Raw genomic sequence first — 14,906 nt, 5'->3', positions numbered from 1 at the left:
TCCAGTGAAGGGAACTCTTAAGGCGTCGGCATACCAATACATTTTGGACAATTTCATGCTCCCAACTTTGTGGGAACAGTTTGGGGACGACCCCTTCCTGTTCCAACATGACTGCCCACCAGTGTACAAAGCAAGGTCCATAAAGACATGGATGACCGAGTTTTTTTCAAAAAATATTTAAAAAAAAATACAATCTTTCATGAGTAATTTAGGCCAAACTGTATTCTGCTACATTTCCTTGGTAAAAATCATCCAGATCAGTGTATATTGTTCTGTCTGTGTAAAAATTTCAAACTATGGTATATATTTAAAAATCTTTATGTACTGACTGTACTGAGACCCTAAAATGCCAGGATGGTACAAATACCCCCCAAATTACCTCTTTTTGGAATGTAGACAGTGTGAGGCATTTTTTTTTCTGACATATTTTTCCATGGTTAACAATTGATCTACACCAGGGGGTGCTTTTTTTTTTATATAAAAAAAGTGTCAAAAACTGCCTACTGTCTTTTGTGTGACAAAGCCCCCCTGCCCCAAAGCACCCCTGCCATGTTGAAGGTATGTGGTCTGGCATGTGGTTTGGTATAGTTCTGGGAGGAGGGGTGGTTGCTCGTCCCCTCCCCTCCCTTCTTGACCTGTCAAGCTGCATGCTCAGAAAAGGGTTTGTTATGGATTGGGGGGGGGGGGCTATGTCATTTTTTATTTGGCATGGGGGTTCTCCTCAAAATCCCAAAGAGCCTGGTATGGATTGGGGGGGGGGGGCCCCAAGCCATTTTTGTCTTAATTTTGCAATTCTTTTTCTTTGCATTCAGCTGTAAGCTGATGACTCATCGGTTGGTGCACTGATGATGCACCGGTTGGTGATGTCACAAGGAGGAAGGGCCACTCTGTGACATCACCAGGTAGCCCCACCCCTTACTTATTTAGGAAATGTCACCCGGGGGAAGTCGCCATTTAGTAGTCAGCTGTCGTGGCGGACAGAGCTTTTTATTGATCGATCTGCATTAGGGGAAATAGTTTTTTTTAATTTAATTTAGATTTTTTAATAAAGGGGGTTAAGCATTATTTCGATATTGACGAGCCGCAATTGCAACTGCCAGTCAATTTAAATGTGATTTGACTCTTTCTTTCTTTATACATGCCAGTTTTGCTGCAGTGGGTTCTATACATGGTACAGATGCGCAACTTTGCAGGCACACTAAGGAGACCCCCCAGGCACTATATTTAAAGGAATTTTTTATTTTTATTGTTACGGTGGCAAAGTGGTTGCATAATCCTGATCGGACGTCATATGACGTGATCAGGATTATGAGCCACTGCGCGCCCCGGGGGCGCGCATCGCGGCGATCGTTGTTGTGGGGTGTCAGTCTGACACCCGGCAACTACGATCTCGGTAAAGAGTCTCCGACAGAGACTCTTTACCACGTGATCAGCCGTGTCCAATCACGGCTGATCACAGTGTAATTAGGAAGAGCCGGTGATCGGCTTTTCCTCACTCGCGTCTGTCAGGCGCGAGTAGAGGAGAGCCGATCGGCTGCTCCTCTGACAGGGGGGGTCTGTGCTGATCGATTATCAGCACAGCCCCCCCGAGGATGCCCACACTGGACCACCAGGGACGCCACCAGACCACCAGGGATGCCCAGCAAAAGGTAATCCTCCCTAGACCACCAGGGATGCCAGTCAGTGCCACAATGGATGCCAATCAGTGCCCACAATGGGCATCACTGATTGGCATGCATTATTGTTTGGTACTGATTGGCATCCATTAGTACAGTATAACACCAATGCCGCCTATGAGTGCCCACCTGTGCCGCCTATGAGTGCCCACCTGTGCCGCCTATTAGTGCCCATCCGTGCCACCTATCAGTGCCCACCCGTGCCCATCTGTGCTGCCTATCCATGCCCATCTGTGCTGCCCATCCATGCCAATCCGTGCCAGCTATCAGTGCTAATTTGTGCCACCTATCAGTGCCCATCCGTGTCGCCCATCAGTGCCATCCATCAGTGCCGCCTATCAGTGTCACCTAGCAGTGCCACATATCAGTGTCCATCAATGCCACCTCATCAGTGCCACTTCATTGGTGCCACATCATTGGTGCCCATCAGTGCCCATCAGTGTAGCCCCATCAGTGCCCATCAGTGAAGGAGAAAACATACTTATTTACAAAGTTTTGAAACTAAAACAAAAAAATTTTTTTTTTTCAAAATTTTCGGTATTTTTTTATTTGTAGCGCAAAAAATAAAAACCATAGAGGTGATCAAATACACCAAAAACACCAAAAGAAAGCTCTATTTGTGGGAAAAAATGATAAAAATTTCATTTGGGTACAGTGTAGCATGACCGCGCAATTGTCATTCAAAGTGCGACAGCGCTGAAAGCTCAAAATTGGTCTGGGCAGGAAGGTGTTTAAGTGCCCCCCGGTATTGAAGTGGTTAAACACCCTTAATAACCAGACCAATTTTCAGCTTTCGTTGCTCTCACATTTTGAATGACAATTACTCAGTCATGCAACACTGTACCCATATGAAATTTTTGGCCTTTTTTTCACACAAATAGAGCTTTCTTTTGGTGGTATTTAATCACCGCTGGGTTTTTTATTTTTTGTGCTATAAAAGAAAAAAGACCGAAAATTCTGTAAAAAAAATGAATTTTTCTTCGTTTCTGTTCATAAATTTTGGCCAAAATTTATACCACTACATATCTTTGGTAAAAATAAGTACAAATTGGTGGATATTATTTGGTCTTTGTGAAAGTTATAGAGTCCACAAGCTGTGGTGCCAATATCTGAAAATTGATCACACCTGAAGTACTGACGGCCTATTTCAATTCTTGAGACCCTAACATGCCAGAAAAGTACAAATACCCCCCAAATGACCCCTTTTTGGAAAGAAGACATTCCAAGGTATTTAGTAAGAGGCATGATGAGGTTTTTGAAGTTGTCATTTTTTCCCACAATTCTTTGCAAAATCAAGATTTCTTTTTTCCTTTTTTTTCCCCAAAATTGTCATATTATCAGTTTATTTCTCACACACAGCATATGCATACCACAAATTACACCCCAAAACACATTCTGCTATTACTCCCGAGTACGGTGATACCACATGTGTGAGACTTTTACACAGTGTGGCCACATACAGAGGCCCAACATGCAGGGAGCACCATCAGGCGTTCTGGAGCACCCAGGACAATTCTGACATTTCTCTCCTATATGTTAAAGTCATCATTTATTTGCTATAAAATTACATAGAATCCCAAAACATTATATGAATATAAAGGGGTGGGTCCTGCGCAAATCGTGCCACTCAAATAAAATACACAAATTCAAAATAATATAAATATGTGCATACATACAATGCCGTGAAAAAAAATATAGTCCAAAAAACAGCACGCATAAAAATATATAAAAAATATATAAAAAAATGGAAAAAAGGTTTAATGATAGAACAATAATAAAATGTCCGCTACTCAAGGCTCCCAGAACTCTCACCTTTAAACGAAGTGAATAAGCAAATCAAACAAACTCCAGGATTCTCTTATTTCATTCATAAATAATAAATAATAGCCATCAGGAAATCCAAAGGAGGGATGCAATGATACAATTCCGCCACTAGAGGGCCAGTCCCAGTTTCCAGAATAGGTGAAATGGATCTTCACTTCTATTTCACAGTGTATGGCTCAAAATAAGAGAGAGGAGGGGGAGAGAGAGAAACAGGAGACTTCCATAGTGTAGTAGTTTAAAAAACGGCAGGTAGATTTATTAAAAAGCAGTAAAGACTCTCACATTTTAAATGCAAAAACAAGCACAATCAGGAAGAGGGTATAATGACAACTTTCTCCCGCCTTACTCTACTTCCGGTTCGTCCTCTGGCCAATCCCTACGCGTTACGTCATGAGACTTCTTCATGGGGATCCCCCCCCCGGAAGTAGAGTAAGGCGGGAGGAAGTTGTCATTATACCCTCTTCCTGATTGTGCTTGTTTTTGCAATTAAAATGTGAGAGTCTTTACTGCTTTTTAATAAATCTACCTGCCGTTTTTTAAACTACTACACTATGGAAGTCTCCTGTTTCTCTCTCTCCCCCTCCTCTCTCTTATTTTGAGCCATACACTGTGAAATAGAAGTGAAGATCCATTTCACCTATTCTGGAAGCTGGGACTGGCCCTCTAGTGGCGGAATTGTATCATTGCATCCCTCCTTTGGATTTCCTGATGGCTATTATTTATTATTTATGAATGAAATAAGAGAATCCTGGAGTTTGTTTGATTTGCTTATTCACTTCGTTTAAAGGTGAGAGTTCTGGGAGCCTTGAGTAGCGGACATTTTATTATTGTTCTATCATTAAACCTTTTTTCCATTTTTTTATATATTTTTTATATATTTTTATGCGTGCTGTTTTTTGGACTATATTTTTTTTCACGGCATTGTATGTATGCACATATTTATATTATTTAGAATTTGTGTATTTTATTTGAGTGGCACGATTTGCGCAGGACCCACCCCTTTATATTCATTATTTGATAGTTTGTGCTCACTATTTTGTCCTGCTGCATTTTTTAGTTAGCATTTGCACTTTATATCACTCAGGCTCTTTTTCACAGCATCTGTGTTTCATTATATCTGATTTTGGATTTTGTTCCACTTTAGTCACTTATTACCACTTAGCGGCGCGAAGGATGACCACTTTTATTCTAAAACATTATATACTTTTTTTTAGCAAAGACCCTAGAGAATACAATGGTGGTTGCAACTTTTTATCATTCATGGTATTTGCGCAGCAATTTTTCGAACGCGTTTTTTGGGGGAAAAAAATATGTTTTGTGCTTAAACAAAAAAAAAACAGTAAAGTTAGCCCAATTTTTGCATAATGTGAAAGATGAAGTTATGCTGAGTAAATAGATACCTAACATGTCACTCTTCAAAATTGCACATGCCCGTGGAATGGCGCCAAACATCGCTACTTAAAAATCCCCATAGGCGACACTTTTTTTACTGGTTACAAGTTTTGAGTTACAGAGGAGCTCTAGGGCTAAAATTATTGCTCTCGCTCTAACATTCGCAGTGATACCTCACATGTGTGGTTGGAACACCGTTTTCATATGTGGGCGGGACTTACGTATGCATTTGCTTCTGCGTGCGAGCACATGGGGACATGTTTTTTTTTATTGTTCATTTTACTTTTGTTTATTTTAGTTTGACATTTCCCCCCCCCCCAAATTTTTTTTGATCACTTTTATTCCTATTACAAGGAATGTAAACATTCCTTGTAATAGGAATATGGCATGACAGGTCCTCTTTACAGTGAGATATGGGGTCAATAAGACCCCGCATCTCACCTCTAGGCTGGGAAGCCTGAAATAAAAAATAAAAAAAGATTCTGGCTTTGATAATATTGGCGAGTCGGTAGAAGCACCGGAGGGCGGGGGGACGTCTATGGCTCGGTATTGCAGGGTATCACCGAGTATGGCTGAGTATTGCAGAGTATCTCCAAGTATGGCTGGGTATCTCCGAGTATGACTGGGTATGGCAATTTATGGCAGAGTATTAGCAGGGTATTGCAGAGTATTGGCGGGTATTGCAGAGTATTGGCTGGTTTTGCAGAGTATTGGCAGGTATTGCAGAGTATTGGCGGGTATTGCAGAGTATTGGCAGGGTATTGCAGAGTATTGGCTGGTATTGCAGAGTATTGGCGGGTATTGCAGAGTATTGGCTGGTATTGCAGAGTATTGGCTGGTATTGCAGAGTATTGGCGGGTATTGCAGAGTATTGGCTGGTATTGCAGAGTATTGGCGGGTATTGCAGAGTATTGGCTGGTATTGCAGAGTATTGGCGGGTATTGCAGAGTATTGGCTGGTATTGCAGAGTATTGGCTGGTATTGCAGAGTATTGGCTGGTATTGCAGAGTATTGGGGGGCATTGCAGAGTATTGGGGGATATTGCAGAGTATTGGCTGGTATTGCAGAGTATTGCAGAGTATTGGGGGGTATTGCAGAGTATTGGGGGGTATTGCAGAGTATTAGCTGGTATTGCAGAGTATTGCAGAGTATCGGGGGTATTGCAGAGTATTGGCGGGCATTGCAGAATATTGGCGGGTATTGCAGAGTATTGGGGGGTATTGCAGAGTATTGGGGGGTATTGCAGAGTATTAGCTGGTATTGCAGAGTATTGCAGAGTATCGGGGGTATTGCAGAGTATTGGCGGGCATTGCAGAGTATTGGCGGGTATTGCAGAGTATTAGCTGGTATTGCAGAGTATTGCAGAGTATCGGGGGTATTGCAGAGTATTGGCGGGCATTGCAGAGTATTGGCTGGTATTGCAGAGTATTGGCGGGTATTGCAGAGTATTAGCTGGTATTGCAGAGTATTGCAGAGTATTGGCGGGCATTGCAGAGTATTGGCTGGTATTGCAGAGTATTGGCGGGTATTGCAGAGTATTGGCGGGCATTGCAGAGTATTGGGGGTATTGCAGAGTATTGGCTGGTATTGCAGAGTATTGGGGGGTATTGCAGAGTATTGGGGGTATTGCAGAGTATTAGCTGGTATTGCAGAGTATTGCAGAGTATCGGGGTATTGCAGAGTATTGGCGGGCATTGCAGAGTATTGGCGGGTATTGCAGAGTATTAGCTGGTATTGCAGAGTATTGCAGAGTATCGGGGGTATTGCAGAGTATTGGCGGGCATTGCAGAGTATTGGCTGGTATTGCAGAGTATTGGCGGGTATTGCAGAGTATTAGCTGGTATTGCAGAGTATTGCAGAGTATTGGGGGGCATTGCAGAGTATTGGCGGGCATTGCAGAGTATTGGGGGTATTGCAGAGTATTGGCTGGTATTGCAGAGTATTGGGGGGTATTGCAGAGTATTGGGGGTATTGCAGAGTATTGCAGAGTATTAGCAGGGAATTGAGGGGTTAAATTTCGGTGAGCAGCGATGTGGGCACTGCAGATGCAGCCCACAGCCCTGCTGACACCGATCTCTTCCCCCTCCGCTGTACCGATCGGTACAGAGAGGGGAGGGAGGAACTGGCGTCATAACATGACGCCGGTTTGTTTACAAGTGATCTCTCCGTCATTTGACGGAGAAATCATGTGGTAAATGGCCGTGATAAGCGGCCGTTTACCGTGATCCGTGATGCGCCGGGTCCTGTGGACCCGGCGGTAATGGATGCTCTCGAGTGCGCGCCCCAGGGGGCGCACGCGAGAGCGGAATTCTGGGAGGACGTCATATGACGGCCTCCCAGAGTTAAGAAACCGCCCTGTAGCCGTCATTCGGCTATAGGGCGGTTGTTAAGTGGTTAAAACCACTGCTCCTTTAAAAAGCTATTATTTTTTTTTAATTGCATTGATACATGTCCCCCAGGGCAGTACCCAACCCCCCATTACCCCTTTATATTGCCAATTACTTGCATATAAGCCTTCACATGGGGACTTTTGATTTCTCATGTTTTGCTTCCCATAGAGTTCAATGGAGTTTGCGGTTGGGGGTCAAACTTTTCCCCTGTTCGGGAGTTCTGCTGTGAACCGAACAGCGGAGTGTGCAGCCTATCTCTAACCGGGACAAACCGAGAAGGTGAAAGACCCAAGTAAGGAACACAGACAGCTATTAAAATATGAGAGGAGATATAACTGGGATCTGCTTGCTAATTCTGTGTATGTGCTTTTGGTGATCTGTGCCGCCTTCAAATTCTTTACCTTTCTTGTTGTCTCTGTACCTACAGGCTGGGATTGCATTGGCAACTATCATCTTGGATAAAGTATTCATATTGGATGAAGTATTCATATTGGATGAAGTATTGCACTTCCGCTCAGCACTTCAGCGATTGCACAAAGCGAAAATACACAACAGACTTCTGCAGAACATTAAACAGACTACAGGTGACCGGATTCTCCAGACTTTTCATCTCTCATCCCGGCTTCCTCTCAATCTCACCCCTCTGTATCTGTATCATCAACTCCCTACTTTTCCTTCTCACAGTTCTCACATCCTCTCTCCTTAAATTCTCTCCCACCCCCTCCCCCACAGCTTATATATATATATATATATATATATATATATCACCCTCACTCCTGTCTTCACCTTATTACTGCACTCATCAGCTCCTGCTAATTCTAAACCCATATACCAATAAAGCCTGCAGGCCACTGGGACGTGTCCCCCCACATAAGTCACACTCCCATATCACCTCTCTCACCCTTCTTCTTCTCCTAACTTCTGGAGATATTTCCCCAAATCCTGGACCACAATCATTTACCTTCAGCCAACATACCCGGCACAACCCATCCTCTGCTAGCAGCCGCAATCCACACAATCTCATTTCTATTCCTCTTCAGCCTAGAGCCAGCCTCCCCTTCTCCTGTGCCCTTTGGAATGCCCGCTCTGTTTGTAACAAACTCACCACCGTCCATGACCGATTTATCACTAACTCCCTGAACCTACTTGCAATTACTGAGACCTGGATTCAAGAATCTGACCTTCCTTCTCCCGCTTCTCTCTCCTATGGTGGCCTCCTGTGGACTCTCCCAGGCCTAGTGGACGGAAAGGAGAAGGTGTTGGAATCCTCCTATCCCCTCAAAGCACTTTTCAGGTTCTTCATCCACCCCCCTCTCTGTCCCTCTCTTCATTTGAAGCTCACTGTATTCGTCTGTTTTCTACAGTTTCATTGAGAATTGCTGTGATCTATCGGCCCCCTGGACGGGTATCAAACTTCCTTGACGACTTCTCTGCCTGGCTACCCTACTTTCTCTCCTCTGAAATTCCATCAATCATTCTTGGTGACTTCAACATCCCTGTTAATCTTAACACTCCCGCTACTTCTAAGCTGCTGAGCCTGACCTCCTCTTTTGACCTAAAACAATAGACAAACGCTTCCACTCACTCTGTTGGCAATTGCCTTGACCTCATCTTCTCCTACCTATGCACTCCACACACCCTCTCCAATATTCCTTTCCCTCTATCTGATCACCACCTTATTAGTTTCACTCTCTCCTTGTCTGCCTCCTCCTTACCCTCCAACTACCAAACTATTACCCGTAGAAACCTTCGTCATCTTAACCCTTCTCTTCTTTTCTCTGCTACAGATTGTCTCTACGACAAAATCTCCTCCTTGTCCTGCCCCAACTTGGCTACTTCTGTCTACAACAGTTCATTGTCATCCACCCTGGATACCTTCGCCCCCCTCACTACGCACAGAATCGGGGCCCGACCGCTACAACCCTGGCAGACAGACAATACCAGAAGCCTCAAAATACGTAGCCGCGCTCTTGAGCGTCTGTGGCGTAAAACTAAGTCACAGCAAGATTTCGGCCAATATAAATCTGCCCTCCGAAAATACCATTCCTGCCTCCACACTGCCAAACAGACCTACTTTATCACTCTCATTAACACCCTCTCACGCAGTCCCCGTCAACTCTTTTCTACCTTTACCTCTCTACTTCGTCCTCCATTACCCCCACCCACTAACTTACTCACTGCCCAGGAGATTGCTAATCACTTCAAAAATAAGATTGAGACAATTCGTCTCGAGATCTCCGCTCTACAGACATCTCCCTCACCTAAACTTTTTTCTAATGCCTACCTAACCTCCTGCCCCCTGGACCCTGTTCCTTCTCAAATCCTACGGTCACCATCTGACTCAATCCTACACTCCTTAAACTCCCTGGCGGGATGATTATTTCAGATTTTAGGTGCTGAAAGCGGTACCATTATTTTGCATGGAAATATTTTATATTGTAGGCCTGTAATACTTAGTAAAAATTGTATATAAAGTGTAGCGCTACAATTCTTAGGAATAACTCCCTTAAATCTGTCCAAACCAGAGTCTAGTAAACATCCCGGGTATGATAAAGTTTGAAACATGAAATTATAAAATTGTAATATAATAAATAACTATAAATAATTACAACAAATAATAAAAATTATTCAATAATGTAATCAAATCAAAAACACTGAAATTTGCAGAATTGTCGCTGTCATTACTTTTAGTGTTTGATGATGAATTTTCCCACAAATCGCTATCGCTCAATTCTGCGAGTGATTCTAATTTATTATCGCTGTTTTCTAGCTGGTCTAAAAGCACTTTTGATGTAAACTGACATTTTTTGGTTGCCATGGACAATCTCCAGTGACCTGGCAGAAAGAACAGTGTGACGGATCCAATCCCCCACACTCCGCTTGAGTGCTTCCGTCAGTATACCGCTTCCTAAGTCCTGAATATAGATATCAGATATTCCAACCGCTCACAAGCACAAAACAAGACGACACTTGCTTAGCTGCTCAACATGGACTGATTTATTAGAACCAAAATGACAAGTATTTATAATACAGTAGAAAACCTAACCTAATTAGCATGAGCTAATTATCTAATCATTGACCCAGACTAGTTGTCTGAGAGATAGGACTTTTCAGGGTAAGACTTTGTCTCCTAGCTCACTGATTGACTATTCAATAAATATTACCATAAACATAAACGCAGGGTTAATTAGCACAAACAACAATGTGTGGAAAACTCTTACAAGCCAGACTTGACTCATTCACATTATACAAGACAACAGACAGGTGGCTGGAGTTGATGACATGAGCATCTGACAGTTTGTGTCCCAACAGCATGAGACGACACACATTATATATACATATATACAGAACTGAATCTGACTAGCACAGATTATAGTGGGGTTCTCATTCACCCTGTGCCCCTTAAAATCCAGGGCCAATAATCAGTTGGCAAGAGGCTCGCATTCAGTCCTCTCAAAAAGCCTGTGTCCTGGCTAGGTCTGTCACAAACAGTATTTATAATTTAAAACTGCATGCAGGACACTGGACAAACCACTAGGGACAAAGGGGATGTGTAATTATATGATACAGTACTGTGATCTGTAAGATTACAGTGTACTGGATCTATACTGTGTTTTTACTTTTAGAATTTGGCGCCGAACTCTGTCCCCGTGCTTCGTAACGCTTGCAGGGAACAAAGCTCGGCACAGTGAATCGAGCGAGACACGGAGGCTCACAGATCACAGCGGGGAGACATCGCAGGATCCTGGGGACAAGGTAAGTAACCTCTACATGGATCCTGCGATGTGATCCCGAGTCTGGCTCGGGGTTACCACTTTTGGTACTGAAATCTCACCCCGAGCCAGACTTGGGAATACCGCCAGGGAGGTTAACTCATATCTTCAACCTCTCACTCTCTACTGGCTTCTTCCCCAACCCTCTGAAACATGCGCTATTCACCCCCATACCAAAAAAAAGCCTCAGACCCCACCAATCTTAACAACTTAAGACCCATCTCTTTACCCCCTTTTGCCTCCAAACTCCTTGTACGTTTAGTCTACAACCGACTGAGCGGCCCCCTCATTGAGAATAACCTTCTTGATCCCCTTCAGTCTAGATTTCGCCCACAGCACTCCACAGAAACTGCCCTCCTAAAACTCACTAACGACTTACTAACAACAAAACCAACGGTCATTATTCCATACTCTTACTCTTGGACCTTTCTGCTGCCTCTGATACAGTCAACCACCCCCTCCTCCTCAAAAAACTCAATTTGCTTGGCCTCCATGGCTGCACTCACCGTTGGTTCAAACCTTACCAATCTCATCGCATCTTCAGTGTCACTTACAACTCCACTTCCTCTTCTCCAAGTCCCCTTTCCGTTGGGGTCCCCCAAGGTTCTGTCCTTGGACCTCTACTATTCTCGATCTACACGTCCTCCCTGGGTCAGCTGACCATGGCTGACCATGGCTTTCACTACCATTTATATGCTGATGACTCCCAAATCTATCTCTCTGCCCCTCAGCTCACCCCATCAATCTCCTCACCCATCACTGATCTACTAACAGACATATCAGCCTGGATGTCACACCACTTCCTCAAACTGAATCTATCTAAAACCGAGCTCTTAATATTTCCTCCCCCGCGTACCCCTTCCCCTGACTTCTCTGTCAAGATCAATGGCACATCTATCAGTCTGTCCCCACATGCCAGGGCACTAGGGGTAACTATGAGTAAGCACTGATTACGGTGCAAAACGCGTCAGTATTTTCCTGTACCCTCTTATTCTTTTGCTGTGGATTTTTTGATTTTGTTTTGATGTGACCCACGTTGTTTCAATTAAAGATGGGATTTCAAGTCTTTTTTCCAGTGCGCAGCTATCCAGATTTTTGTCCTGCTTGTTTGCTCATGGTGTGTGTAATGGTCAGCACCCGGGGCTCATCAATAGGAGACAGAGCTTCAGTCCTCGAGGATTACTTTGGATCGGTGGTTCATCCTTTCTAGCACTAGGGGTAACCTTAGACTCTGAACTGTCCTTTCAGACCCACATACAATCCCTGTCCAAATCATGCCGCCTTAGCCTCCGCAACATTTCCAGAATACGCCCCTTTTTAACTAATGACACCCCCAAGCTTCTAATTCACTCCCTGGTCATCTCTCGGCTCGTCTATGGAAACTCCCTCCTCATTGTATTACCTTTACATAGACTATTCCCCCTTCAGTCCATAATGAATGCAGCTGCCAGACTCTTCCACCTTACCAACCGTTCAGTGTCCTCCACCACTCTCTGCCAATCCCTCCACTGGCCTCATTCAGTGTCCTCCACCACTCTCTGCCAATCCCTCCACTGGCCTCATTCAGTGTCCTCCACCCCTCTCTGCCAATCCCTGCACTGACCTCATTCAGTGTCCTCCACCCCTCTCTGCCAATCCCTCCACTGGCCTCATTCAGTGTCCTCCACCCCTCTCTGCCAATCCCTCCACTAGCTTCCACTCACCCAACTAATACAATTCAAAGTACTAACAATAATTTACAAAGCCATGCATAACTCTGGGCCTAGTGACATCAATAGCTAAGTCCCAAAATACCAACAAAGCCGCTCTCTTCAGTCATCCCAAGACCTCCTGCTCTCTTGCTCCCTTGTCACCTCTCTCTTCTCTTCAAAGAAGCCTATCCTGCTTCTAACTAACACTGTTTTACTTCCTCCATCAGCTCATCCCCCACAGCTATTACCTTTTGTATCAATTGACCCTTCCTTTTTAGATTGTAAGCTCTAACGAGCAGGGCCCTCTGATTCCTCTTGTACCAAATTGTAATGTAAGTGTAATGTCTGCCCTCATGCTGTAAAGTGCTGAGCAAACTGTTGGCGCTATATAAAACCTGTATTATAATAATAATAATAAAAAAAATAATAATAATAATATTACCCTTCTACACTCCATACAAAACAAAATGCTATGACTTAGGAAACATTTTACATTGATCTCTATCACACTAAATGTTTATAGTATATATTTAGAGTCTCAAGCTAAACGTTCTCCACATGTTAAGTCTCTGTGTTCCTCCAGCTTCTGGTCCAGAATCTTCTCAGAATGGTCCTTCTCAGCTTGTTGCTGGCCTGGAAGATGACGGCGGCCTCCACCGATGGAGATAATAATTGTAAATTCCCAAAAACTATTGACAGTGAGTATCTTGGAAGAAAAGTCATCACTTGATACCCGCAGAAGAATGTGAGAATGAGAAGTAAGAAGAAGATTGTCCTCAGTGCAGTGACATGAGCCTGAAGATTTGGACGTGTTGATCCAGAGTCGTTATTCTTCACCCTCCAGACGTGTCTGAGCAGAAAGGAGGAAGTGAGGACCAGGCACAGAAGACTAAGGCAGAATGGAAGAATGATGCCTAGGATGTTTTCAGACACATAATAGGAAAATACTTCATATAAACTGATAACAGAGACATTTGTACTGTTCACAGAAGACTGGATAAGACTTTCTGCATGGAAAGCCCAAAAGCCCGGGACACTCACAATGAACACCCCAAGTGCTGTCAGGAATAGAAGGTGACTCAGGAAATTGGACACAATTCTCTTTATCCAGATGAAGAACCCATAGCTGAGATTGGTGATGGTGGTACAGTAATGAGCCGAGAGCCAGAAGGTCAACCAGAAGTTGTAATAGATTAGGAAGTTAATTGATGTGTTCATAAATACAAATAATTGTGAAATATAAAAGATTTCCAGAGAAAAGACAAAGATCATTCCCTTTATACTCATCACACACTGGAGGAGAAGATTCACAATCCCCTTAGCCAGAAAGATCACATCGGTGGGACTCAACTTCCCTTTCTTTCTGATGATGTCCAGGTTACCCATCACAATACAAGTGTAAGAAGGGATTGCCAAGCCGAGTCCCAAGACTGAAGAGACTAAAATAGATAAGAAGAACGGATGCATCATGTTGAGGTTTGGTGTGATCTCCGGACAGAGATGACGGGACACGTCCAGTGATAGCAGACAGAATGATAGAATTAGAGTTGGAATTATGGAAATAGTCTTCAGAGATCCGTCTCATGATTGACTTTGCATAAATGTGATGGATTTCATTTCAGTACCAATATCCAAAACACAAACTGCGTAAGCAATTTTTGAATATTTTCCATTATACCAATGCATTTAACCACTTCAAGACTGGCGGCTGTTTGTCTCTTATTGACTATTATATACACTCAGTACTATGACTATTATATACACTCAGCACTATGACTATTATATACACTCAGTACTATGACTATTATATACACTCAGCACTATGACTAGTATATACACTCAGCACTATGACTATTATATACACTCAGTACTATGACTATTATATACACTCAGCACTATGACTATTATATACACTCAGTACTATGATTATTATATACACTCAGTACTATGACTATTATATACACTCAGTACTATGATTATTATATACACTCAGTACTATGACTATTATATACACTCAGTACTATGACTATTATACACACTCAGCACTATGACTATTATATACACTCAGTATTATGACTATTATACACACTCAGTACTATGACTATTATATACACTCAGTACTATGACTATTATATACACTCAGCACTATGACTATTACAT

The 14,906-nt window shown here is 43.2% G+C and overlaps 1 protein-coding gene across 1 annotated transcript; it reads right to left on the bottom strand.

The window, feature by feature from the left end:
* Window positions 1-13,307: 13,307 nt before the first annotated feature.
* LOC143925249 (taste receptor type 2 member 40-like) lies at window positions 13,308-14,216 on the bottom strand. The gene has a single exon (XM_077449841.1). It carries the CDS (start codon window positions 14,214-14,216, stop codon window positions 13,308-13,310), a length of 909 nt encoding a protein of 302 aa, XP_077305967.1.
* Between the last annotated feature and the right edge of the window lie 690 nt (window positions 14,217-14,906).

This window comes from Lithobates pipiens, unplaced genomic scaffold, assembly GCF_037356315.1.
Source record: "Lithobates pipiens isolate NorthernLeopardFrog02 unplaced genomic scaffold, aLitPip1_a1.2 Scaffold_22, whole genome shotgun sequence".
In the NCBI taxonomy this organism is placed as follows: domain Eukaryota; kingdom Metazoa; phylum Chordata; class Amphibia; order Anura; family Ranidae; genus Lithobates; species Lithobates pipiens.
This window is presented reverse-complemented; position numbering and strand designations above follow the sequence as displayed.

What these genes read in the sequence shown, in the direction of transcription:
- LOC143925249 (XM_077449841.1), bottom strand. Translation starts at nt 14,216, where the DNA reads ATGATGCATCCGTTCTTCTTATCTATTTTAGTCTCTTCAGTCTTGGGA.